General features: G+C 31.0%; 5 protein-coding genes across 5 annotated transcripts; 2 read left to right on the top strand and 3 right to left on the bottom strand.

Moving 5' to 3' along the window:
- Window positions 1-21: 21 nt before the first annotated feature.
- MTR10 (mRNA transport regulator MTR10) lies at window positions 22-2,997 on the bottom strand (the record flags this gene model as incomplete). Its single annotated transcript, XM_064859453.1, has 1 exon — window positions 22-2,997. The coding sequence occupies one exon, from the start codon at window positions 2,995-2,997 to the stop codon at window positions 22-24; it is 2,976 nt and encodes a 991-aa protein (XP_064713696.1).
- A 519-nt stretch (window positions 2,998-3,516) lies between these two features.
- SME1 (mRNA splicing protein SME1) lies at window positions 3,517-3,804 on the top strand (the record flags this gene model as incomplete). The annotated part of the gene is made up of 1 exon (XM_064859452.1): window positions 3,517-3,804. One exon carries the CDS (start codon window positions 3,517-3,519, stop codon window positions 3,802-3,804), a length of 288 nt encoding a protein of 95 aa, XP_064713695.1.
- A 207-nt stretch (window positions 3,805-4,011) lies between these two features.
- PET123 (mitochondrial 37S ribosomal protein mS26 PET123) lies at window positions 4,012-4,875 on the bottom strand (the record flags this gene model as incomplete). Its single annotated transcript, XM_064859451.1, has 1 exon — window positions 4,012-4,875. One exon carries the CDS (start codon window positions 4,873-4,875, stop codon window positions 4,012-4,014), a length of 864 nt encoding a protein of 287 aa, XP_064713694.1.
- Window positions 4,876-5,606: 731 nt separating this feature from the next.
- Window positions 5,607-7,379, bottom strand: PWA37_002899 (uncharacterized protein; the record flags this gene model as incomplete). The annotated part of the gene is made up of 1 exon (XM_064859450.1): window positions 5,607-7,379. One exon carries the CDS (start codon window positions 7,377-7,379, stop codon window positions 5,607-5,609), a length of 1,773 nt encoding a protein of 590 aa, XP_064713693.1.
- Window positions 7,380-9,627: 2,248 nt separating this feature from the next.
- FET4 (Fet4p) lies at window positions 9,628-11,538 on the top strand (the record flags this gene model as incomplete). Its single annotated transcript, XM_064859449.1, has 1 exon — window positions 9,628-11,538. The coding sequence occupies one exon, from the start codon at window positions 9,628-9,630 to the stop codon at window positions 11,536-11,538; it is 1,911 nt and encodes a 636-aa protein (XP_064713692.1).
- Window positions 11,539-12,322: the final 784 nt, after the last annotated feature.

Raw genomic sequence — 12,322 nt, 5'->3', positions numbered from 1 at the left:
GCTCATTTCTAATATCTAAATTTATTCAACTCTAGAATTGATATTTTTCCTTAAAAACCATTCTATAAATACTCTAATGCTTTCTTTAACCTTTCTATAATTTCTTTCATTAAGACCATCAGTTACAGATTTTAATAAATTATCTCTCTCTTTATCTGATACATTACCTAAATCATTAACTACATTAACAATCCATGAAGCACAGACAGATGAGTCATTTCCATTAGCCTCAAGAGACAACCTAAAACATTTGACTATACAATTAATTGCTTCTGAATGAGACGTGTCTTTAAAGACAGTAACTAATCCGCCAAACAACGAATTAACCAAATTAGCACCACGGTTAACAATAATTTCTTGAATAATTTGTTGACGCCAATCATCAGGTACAAGCTCTATTGAAATAGTAGAAATTGGAGGTGTCCTAAACCCCCATGATATTATATCATCTAGAAAACGTAAGATATAAACATAGGCATCTAAAGTTTCCAATTTATTAACCGCCTCAATTGCCACATCCACCACATTATCCAACAATTCAGTAGACATAATGAATTCTTTTGGATAAAACATAACTAAATCGCTTACCATGGAAAAGAAATCCATAATAACCTCATAATAATTATTTAATTGAATCTTATCCATTTTTTGAAAATTTATAATAAATGTGCTACATTGTGATAACGCAAATTGCCAAACAGCTTCCTTTAATTCAGGAGAGACAGGGAACGATTCACCATCACCAAAAATAACAATCACAGAACCAGAACACCATAATAAAGACCCAAAACCAGTAGTAGCATATTCCTGAACTAAAAAATCTGCTAAAGTACTAAGAATAGGTTCACAAAAAACATGGTACCTTTCAATAATCCTCCTTAACAATTTCATAGACCTCTCTACAATAACAGTATCAGTCATAGCACCTTGATCAACCATAATAACTCTGATTGTATTCCATATTCTCTCAATGCATGGTACTAAAGGTTCATAACCTTGCTGGGGATATTCAAATCTAGGAGATAATTCTTCAAAAAGTGCATACAAAAGATCAATTCTATCAGCAACCAATTTATTATAACTTGATGGTGAATTTTTCCATTGAATAATAAAATGTTGTAAATGTGTTAAATTGTCATCAATTAATTTATCAAATGTACTAGCTACAGTTTCTATAGGCTGTTTATTAATCACTGCACTTAATCCCTGACAAAGCTCGAATTGAGACTCAATATCTCTTGATAAGATATCTTGAATATTGAAATAAAAATCAATCAGTTGATTTATATAATCGCTTAGTAACCCTGAACAATCTGAACAGAAATACATTAAAGCATGTGATGATGCTGTAATAATTTCTAAAATTTGTCTATCATCTTGAATAATACTGTTTTTGACTTGATCAAATCCACGGAATATGTATTGTAACTGAATTTCAAGTAGTTCAGGATGTTTGCAAGTCCATTCAGTGTAACGTCCCAATACTAATGTAGCAGAATATCTCAATTTTGGGATCTCAGGAAGGTTACATATAATTTGTATAATTTGTGGCAAAAATTTGTTTTCAGTTAATGGAATTTCTTGTGCCATTGTTCTTAAAGAGAATAATGCAGCTTCCAAATTTTGCCATTCATTTCTTGATGTATTGTTTAAATTTGATTTAATTTGTTCTAAGGGAGGAGTTAATGCATTAGCTGGACCTACTACGGAGACACAATCTTTTAAGACATCACCCATAGTATATCTAAATTCTTTAAATTTATCCTCATTTTCCTTGGAAGTAAATGAATCTTTTGGATATTGTAAATGTCCAATTATTCCCTTTATCAATTCGATAAAAATGTTTGTGAAATATTTCTTGGATTCTTTGTATCTAATTAAAACGAGATTTTGTTTCAAATTAAACCAAAAGGGGAATGTATAAGCAACCACGTCTAGATCTGAATTTTTACAAGTCAACATTAGTAATATCATTACCATTGGCTGAAATACTTCTGGGGATTTAGATATATGAATAATCCAAGCCTCACCAGCTTCAACAAACAATCTTGTAAAATTTTCCAATAATTCAGGATCTATTTCATCTTCTGCTTGGTCCTTATCCTTACAAGTGACAATCTGAGGTATTAAGTTCGATTGTAAATTCATCAATTGTCCATATAGGGCCATGATTAGATCATCATTAACTAAATCTCTACTCTCTTTTAGAATAATACATAAACAATCCACAGCTGCTTCGAAGACTTCATTGTTATCTGAACCATTCAACAAAGAGTCAAATACCAAATTAATCAGGGGCTCTACAGTTAGGAATTTTTCAATTGGGAATTCAAAGGCCCATGAACTTAAACAATGCAATATGCTCTCCAAAGTTATGTCTACAGCTGTATTAGTTTTTGAAACTGTATTCAAATTATTTTGTTCCTTTAATGTATTGACACAAGATATTAGAAATTTTAAGATGTCTTCAGATATGGTATCGATTAATTCGTGTATCCTTGAGTTGTATTCATCTTCAGTTAATGGAATTGAACCAATGTCCAATGTCTCTTCGGGTAAAATCTTGAAAAATATCAACAAAGTTCCAGGGAAATTATTCAAATGATTGATAATTTCTAGGATTGGATTCTTCCAATCAATCATCTGAATGGCTAGCCTGGCTAAAGCTACAGATAATTGAGTAATAACCAATCTGTGGGTATGAATCTTTAAAAGATCTAATAGCATTTGTTTAATGTGCAATTGACCAATTGAATCCAACTGAAACAAATCATAAGTTACTTTATTTCTTAAAGTCTGTGATGCAAAAATCTGTAAATCTAAGTTATTGTCAATGGTATTGCTCAATATTTGAGTAGATACGTTCCACGCCTCATTAGATCTTTGAAAATTTTCCATAAATTGTAAGGCTTTATGCTTCTCTTCTTGTGTTGCATTAGAGGAAATGCATTGAATTGAATTGAGAATCACAATAAAAACATTCTCATTTTCTGACATATTTCAATTGATCAACTTATGTATATATATATATATATATATTTCTTTTCACTATGTCCTACTTTTTTCTTATCTATTTGAAACTCAGTAGAAACCTAGTAAAATTAAATACGTATATTATTTTATTCGAATCAACAACTATCTCCAGGATCATGAATTGTGCAAATCATTTTGTATAATTAAACAATAATAGTAGACAATAAACCTGTAACCCCATAATCATCCTCACATCCTCATTGATTTTACTTCTTTTGTTTCTTTTATTTTTTTCGAAATTTTTCAATTCTATTTTACAAAAAAAAAAAAAATAAGAAAAATATAACAAGAGTCTCATACAAAACAGGCAGAGAACAAAGAGAGAAGGATAAACTAAGAGCAGTAAATGATTAGTATTAAGAGCTAATAATCACTAAACAAGATTTCATCTGTATTGAGTAGAAATATATTCCAATTGTACTTTAACTTTAATTGATTCTATTCCGATATATATATATATATATATGCATAAAGATTAATATCATGTCCGCAAATAAGAATAGACAAGTGGTACCACCAATTAATTGTATATTTAATTACTTACAACAACAGACTCCTGTAAGCATATGGCTATATGAACAAGTAGGATATCGAATCAGAGGTAAGATAAGAGGGTTTGACGAATTCATGAATATTGTTATAGACGATGCATGTCAAGTACCAGTAAATAAAGATACTGGGAAAGAAGATATTAATAAAAGTGAATCCCTAGGTAGAATCTTACTAAAAGGTGATAATATAACTTTGATAACATCAATCGACGATGAATAAATTAAAACAAAAAGAACAATAAAAGAATAAAGAAAATAATCACCACAATATGTAAGCCCATTTATCCACACACACACACACACACATATATATATATATATATATATTCGTATACTTTATTTACAAGAGTGTATTTAACACCATATATATGTATACACATATATACATATGCATATAGATCTATTCAGATTGAAAAATAAGTTAAATTTAATTAAGTTGTTGGGATTGTTCATTTTGTTGTCTTATTCTTTCTGCAAATTCTTCTGCTTCATTGTTTAAGTACTCTTTAATCATTGGAAGACCAGGTTTACCGTTAATAGAACCAAACAATTCATCGCCAAGTTTATTCTCGATATTATTTTTTCTTGTTTCCTCGGATATGGGCAATTTTCTAATTGGAATTAAATTGTCTAATTTTTTCATCAATTGTTCTTCGGTGACGATAAACTCATCTGCGACATAATATAACTCCAACAATTTGCGAATCTTATTTTCCCTTGATTTGAATTCCACTAAGTCCCTATTATATTTTCTTTTCATATCCAACAACTTCTTCTCTTCCTCAGTTCTTTGTCTCATTAAGGGCTGGTTAATTATATGTTCCAAGGACGGGATAGTCAAATCAGAAGACTTCTTTTGATTGATCAATTTCAGATCTCTCTCATGTTCCAGTTTTTCAATCTCTTTTCTCCTTTGGATCAATTCATCTCTTCTAAGTATTCTATTTTCCTCGTTTCTAAAGGCTTCCTCCAAATATCTTTGACGTACCTGTGCTCTTTCTAACTTCTGCCTTTGTTCAACAGTATTAATCTGCAAATCTTTATGACTTCTCGGAACTGTATTTTTAATTAAAGTCTCCACATCAATGAATTCTGGAGCGGGAGGCACCCTGCTTGACCTTGGAGGATGTTGCACACCATCAGCGTACCCTTCACCACGTGCACCCTTGGGTTGAGCAGCTTTACTTTTAGCAATTAGATCCAATTGTTTGGTGGTGGGTTTTTTCAGGATACTTCTTGTGACTGGTAAAATACCAGATTTGTAACCATACTTAGCGATACCTTTTCCCATGATAAAATGAAATGAAACTGTAACAAGTAGCTGTTATTTCTTACACTCTCCCCCTCCAGTAAATTACAAATAAACAAGAGAGTTAGTAAGTCAATATTTATGTGTACGTGTGTTTGCCTGAGGCCAAAAATAATAAAAGTACACCTTCTTTCACCAGCATTACTAGACTGAATGGACCGTATATGTAGTATGATACACTCTAATCAACCAACCAATACCTCCCCTCTCAACTCTTCTGTTCTTGAAACTTTTCGAAGACAGAAAACTGGAAATCAACCAAAAACGAAGAAAAGGAAAAATATAGAAGTAAAAGTTTTGCGGTGTGCGGGTGGACCAAAACATAAACCTTCAGTGACTTTGACAGAAGAAGAAGAAGAGATGCTAAACCATTAGTACATCCAATCTCTAACCATCTCTATATACAGGATCTCATACTGTAACCACCTGTATAAATAAATACATAAATACATAAATACATAAATACATAAATAAATAAATATATACATATATATATATATATATAAATGTATTTGTTGCAACAAAAAAAAAACAACACACAGCAAAACCATAGATAAAAAAAGAAAAGATACCTGTAGAGATAATAAATAAAAAGATACAAACCCAAATAGAATAATTAGAAGATTTGTAACATATTTTTAACCGGTTACTTTTACATTTATCCCTTTTTACTTTCCTTGTTTCTTTTTTACTTTCTATCAATGACATATTTTTTAAGTACCTTTAAATAAAGTATTAATTTGATAACCTCTTTCATCTATAATAGGAAAATCTGGATAGTTGCCATTTCTTTGTTGTAAAGTATTTGACTGATATGGAGATGATGATATTGCAGGATATATTAGATTTTTATCAACCTGGGTGTTTCTGGAAATGTTATCAACGGTTATGTTGGCAGTTGTGTTAGTTATTATGTTAGTCTCTGGAATATTTTTACCTCCACTGTTACCGCTACTATTATTATTATGGATACTGTTATCGATTGTAGCGTTATTCGTTAGTCTATTAATATTTATACCACCTTGGGTATTAACAAAAGTATTTGTGTTATTGTGTGTATTAGAATTAGAATCGGTAATGATGGTATTTGTAGTATTCATGATATTATTATTATTGCCATTATTGCCATTATCATTAAATGATATATTATTAATATGATTATTGCCACCACTGGATAATTGTAAATAACTTCTTTCTTGAATAATTGCTATAGGATTAGGATTAGGATTAGGATTAAGGTTAAGGTTAAGGTTAAGATTGGGATTTATTTTCCCATTCTTCTCATTTAATTGATTCCTATCATTTATCACTATTTGAACAGTATTGTTAGAAATAATATCTTTATTATTTTTTACTTTATCCTCACTACGTATAGATATACCTACATTTGACAATGAATTTTTAGTCTTATCTGTTAAATCTATTGATACATCTTTCATTATACCCTTCTTACCATCCTGATCGTCCTCTTCTTTGTTTTTCTTTTTATTGCCAGATTTATCAACGGATGATTCAATTTTCTTTGCTCTTTCGTTATCCCACGGCAGTTTCCTCTTTGACAAAAGAATCTGTACCAACATGTCAACTTTCAATGGATTTATCGTCTCAAGCAATTTCGCTTTATCGACCGTAGATTCCACACCATGTGAACTCATTAAATGGTTCCTACAGCGACGTGCCAATTTAAGTTTCAACTCATTTGCATCTTTGAACGTGATTTTAGAGTTGCATAAAACATGGTTGTGGAAATATTGACAGTAAACCGACAATTTGTTCCCGACCAAATACCCAAAATAGAACGTGTTCGTGGTTCTTGCTCTGGGATCAATGGCCACCATGATCAATTTAGAAAAATCAAGATCGACATTCCTTTTGATCTCCAGAATCGCGCTCTTGGGGAATTTGACCGGTTCTGGCTGTGACTTAATGGGTTTTTTCAATTTATAAACTTTGTAGATTTCTTCCTTTCTTTTTTCACTATCCGATGGAATATCGGAATCTTCTACTATATGGACTGGCTTAATACCTAATACTTCTGCCTTATAGAATTTGTGAGGTGTTTTCCATTGGTATTTCATATCCAAACATTTTTTCAGTTCATGTTGTTGTTGTTGTTGTTGTTGTTTTGTTTTCTCTAATTCTCTTTGCTGCAAAAGTCTGGATATTTTCTTTTGCAACTCTTTAATTTCTTTACTCTGTTGTGCATAAGTCTTTGGCCCGGTGCTTTCATTTAAAGTAGTTCTTGTAAACTCAGTCGAGGTGAAAATTGGATTGACCTTTGCCTTAGTTGTTGCTGTTGAATTTTCGAGTGATGTGTCAGTGATACCAGGGATATTGATTTTTTTACCAATCTTTGTATTTTTGGGTTTGGTAATTTTATGACTTGGTTCTAGATAGGATTCTTTTAAGAGTTGATGACTTTGTTTTAGTTTCTCTCTTAAATCATCTGGCCATCTGAGGGCTAACCTCATATAATTAGAATCCATTTTCAAACATAAATATTATGTATTTAAATAACCCTTATATCGATATCTGAATCTATCTGTCTATGTATGTATGTATATATAAAGTGTGGTGTTTGTGTATGCTTATACAAAAATGCGAATATTGTTTATTTGTTATTATACCCAAAAAAAGATAAAATGCCTTATTGTATATTATACTATGCTATGCTATGCTATGCTACGTTATGTTATACTATACTATATATTTTTTTTTTATTTTCTTGTAAACAAAACAAGAAAGAGAACAAAATCAGTCAGGTGAAAAAAAAATAAGCGGAAAAATTAATCGCTCAAGGTTCCTTCCATCATCGTTAATCATATAATTATTACAAACGACGCCAGGGGGTCCAGCCCTATTGCTTTGGATTCTGTGAGGGAGGGGGAAAAGAAAAAGAAAACAAGAAATTCCTCAATACATTCCTGTATTTTCTGATCAACCCTACCCCGTTTTTTCATTTTTACCGTATTACCACAACATCACCCTGATAAATGGATATGGTGTAACTGAAAAATAATAATAATAATAATAATAATAATAATAATAATAATAATAATAATAATGCAGGTTATTTTATTTTATTTTTATTTTTTATTTTTTTACATACTAGGGTTTGCAACCTGAAAGTCGTGTTTACAAGAATAACTTTCTAATTGATGATTATTTAAAATTTTTACCATATTTCTACTTTGTAGTCTTAAGATACCAATGTTATATATATATATATACATAACATCAATAATAAAGAAAAAAAATTTGTTAATCTTACTCTTCACCCTACTCTTTGAGAATCCTTTTTGTCAATTCTTTAATAAGAAACCAAGACCAAAAAAAAACAAAAAAAAAAAAACAAGATAAACAAATACTACCTCCAGTGGATATCTACTTGATGTTCCCTGTGAAGAATCCTCCAATTGTAACAGAGGTAATAACTTTAAGTCCTTGAAAATTCTTTTCTTTTTTCTTTTTCTTTTTTCCATTGAAAGGACTTCCGTAATAGCCATGTTAAAAAAAAAAGACTAACATATTCAACCATGAATATAACAATACATACAAACATATGGGTGAACGGAATATTAAACAATTGATTAATATACACACACACACACATATATATATATATTTTGTATTATTTTTGTTGTTAACAATAGAGCAACATCGAGATGTTCAGCGAGCAAAACATGCAAATCTGTTGTCTATTGTTTTAGTGCTTTCCTTTTCCTTTTCCCTTTTTTTTTTTCTTTCTTTTTCTTTTTTTTTTTTGTAGAAAATTGCACCCATTTTTATTGTTAGAAGAATATTCTTCAAAAAAAAAAAAAAAATTTTTTTTTTCTTTAATCTTGCTATTTCTTTTTTGTTTTGTATTGTTTTGTATTTTTCTGTGTCTGGAAAAGAATACCCGTTTCCAATAGATACCTCTGTCTTCCGTGTGTTAGTAGATTAACATCCCAAGATCTGTTTCTCGAAAAGATTACTACGAGGAAGACTATTACGAGTCAAATCATTCCCTCAGACTATAAAGTAGATGTCTCCCTCCTGTTAGACTTTCCATACTAACAAGATCCTAATAACATTTGCTTCTCTTCATCACTCTCTTCTTGGCAATTACCTCTATGGTAATAGATTCGTTTATTATGTTACACATCCTTCTCAATTAAGTCTATAATATAATTAACTTTTTTTTCTTTTCCTTTTCTTTTTTCTCCTTTCTTCTAATTTGCACCTGCAATCATATTCTCTCTCTTTCTCTCTCTCTTTCTCTTTCTTTCTTTTTCTTCCTATTATGCAATGGGTTGATGAGATATATAGCACCCTTTTATGTCGTTTATTTGCTATATATAACCAAAGAAACAAAGTTATTAAAATAAAAAAGATATAAATCAATCTGAATCAATACACCAAAAAAACTTAAAAGGAAAGAAAAAGGAAAAGGAAAAGAAACAAAAATATTAAATCAATCCGAATCAATATTCAATTAATCAGAACTCTTTTATTATTATTATTATCTTTTTGTTTTTTTTTTTTGTTTTATCCTTTTCTTTTTATATTTATATATCTCTCTTAGCATATTTATTTCCAATACCCTATCGCATTATATTCTACACATCACCATAACAAAAAATAAAAATAAAAATAAAAAAAGTATTATTAAGATTTAATATCTACAAAAAATAACAGAACAAGAGAGGAAGAAAGAAAATAATATTAGGCATTATAGTTAATTAAACCAGGATGGGTAGGATAAGTAAATTTTTCGGTTGTCCTGGTGAAAGACCGGCTCTGCATCATAGGGCACCTTTGATTCCTCATGATCAAGATGTCATACAACAATTAGATCCCAAGACTAGACATGTCCGTATGCATCATCTTAACTCATCTAGGGAGACACTTGTTGGAAACGAAACCACAACCAGTACCATTGGTCATAGTAGCAACAATAATTGTGGTAGCATTAGTGATCACACGGATAACGAAGAAGACGATGACGCTTATTTGAGTGATTCCTCCACAAAATTAGATCTGGCAGATGTATTGTTACAGGCAAACGGTTGCATAGACACGAATATGTCGTTTACTGGGCTAAAGAAATCATACATGGACATCTGGTTAGACAAGGCTGTTATGTGGGCTGGTTCTCAAGTCATGTTTTTTCTGATGTGGGTTATTCTTATAGTATGGGTGATCGTAGGTGCAATCTACAACGCTCCATTCAATTGGCAAGTCGTTATGCAAGATGGTCAATCTATCCAATGTTATTTCTGGGATACTTTGTTAACAAGACAACAGTTGACCTCTACACACGAGCAAGTACTGATTGTCACACAGTTGAGATCCCGAGTTCGTTCATTCAAAAGATTTCTGCTTCGTGATCCTGTTGTTACCAACGATAATATACCTATAAAATTGGTGAAAGCTGATGAAGAAGTCAAGGAAAATGTTCATAGGCAAGAGAAAAGTTCTGTTAATAAACTCTCTGTTCTTCATGTTAATAATGATAATAATTGTCATATCAGGAAGGAAAAAGGAGCAGAAGCGAATGAACAAGAACAAGAAGGGAGTGATGAAGATGATAGCATTATGGAAGTTAAAAAAGTATCGAATGCCCCCCGTGTCAGCGTCTATACACCACGTATCGATGATACTACTATATCTGGTGCTTTGCCCGTGGAAAATTGGTATGACCGGTTAAGTACTACATTCTCTTGGATTATCGGTTCTGTACCATCAATGATCCTCTTCTGGGTAGGTATCATTGTGTGGATTGGGTGTGGTGCTATCCCACAAGGTGGTGAAACCTTCAGTGATGACTGGCAAATGGAAATCAATACAGCAGTTGCAGTCTCCTTGTTGATCTCTTCGTTCTTCTTACAAAACATTAGAGCCAGGCATGACGTTTTTATTTCCAAATTTTTATTAAAGATTCATTCTATGGATTGCAACATTGATTTGATATTACGGACTGCAAACAGCGATTTCACTAGTGAAAACCCAATTGTCACTGTTGAACCACCAAAAAGGACCAATGCTGAACATCTAATAGATTGGTACGCAGATGTGGTCGGTACTGGTATAGGTATAGTAATTGCCATATGTGTATTTGCTGCTTGGGCTGCTATTGGGAGTCCCCTACACTGGTCAGACGATTGGTGGTTGATTATTGGGACTTACACAGGTCTTGTTGGGTTCTTAGACGGGTTTGTTATTAGACAGGTGTACTTCAGAATCATCAACCACGAGGAAGATAATTTCAAAAACTTGGCAGACGAGGATGCTGAATTGTTCCAGCTGCTATCCATAGAATGTCCTGAAGAATATTTCGTACCACCAAAACATAAGAGGACTCTAAGTTACAGGATATCTGAATTTGTCAATCTATGTTGTTCCACACAGTGGAGTGTTTTAGTATCTGTTCTTATTATCATTGGGTTAATATGTGCTGCAACTGGTATGCTGTGGAGTACAACGGGTCAACTTATTGCAAATACACCAACTATGATTATTGAAGAATTCTTTATGATTGTTTTAATTCAGGCACACAATTGGGCAGATGAACAAAGAAGAATAGAGATATCAGGCTTGTTTGCTAGAAGGCACATATTATTGGAGTATGTCCGAGATAAATATATTTATTCGCAATACTAGTAATTCATTGCACTAAAATCAGAACATAGCATAATACAATACAATATAACACTTTACATTAAATATGTAACATTCCATTCCTCTGTATAGTATAAGCATATCTTTTGAAATATATATAATTTTTTAAATCATAGAAGATTTTTTTTTTATTTTTTATTTTTTTATTTTTTTATTTTTTTATTTTTTGAGCATTAAGAAGTCAGATTAGGAGAATAGACAGAACCATAGTTAAACTGTTAATTGTGCAAACGAAAGTATGTAATATTATATGAATAATATATATATATATATGGTAGTCATGTGCTTCTTGGATAAACTTTCTAAGGAAAGAAAAAATAAAAAAAGAGAACGGAAATTTGATAAATTAGTCCCAAAATATTAAAAACATAATTTTTTTTTGATATATTTTTTTATCCTGTGCCAGGTCGTTTTCTCTCACTAACCAAAGACAAATCAAAGGATACACTTCCTCAGTAAATCACATTACACACACACACACACATATATATATATATACTAAAGAAAAAATTTAAATTAATATTAAAATTTATAGATGTCCAATGGGAAAAAAAAAAATTCCTGTTTTAAGGATATAGACATAAAAATGTAATATATTCTAATATAAACTTTTAGTTGAGTAGTGATACAGTAAAACTTCTATCTATCTTAAAGTTTCTCTTCTTCATCTATAAAAAGTTTTTTATCAAAACAAAATATAACAAAACTTAATCAAGATTTAAAACTCAAAGATACCAAGTGTTTAAATTTATCCGAAACAAGCCAT

The sequence above is a fragment of the Arxiozyma heterogenica genome (genome assembly GCF_036370985.1).
Source record: "Arxiozyma heterogenica strain weizmannii chromosome Unknown scaffold_25, whole genome shotgun sequence".
In the NCBI taxonomy this organism is placed as follows: Eukaryota; Fungi; Ascomycota; class Saccharomycetes; order Saccharomycetales; family Saccharomycetaceae; genus Arxiozyma; species Arxiozyma heterogenica.
Note: the sequence above shows the minus strand (reverse complement) of the source record. Positions and strands in the feature narration are given on the sequence as shown.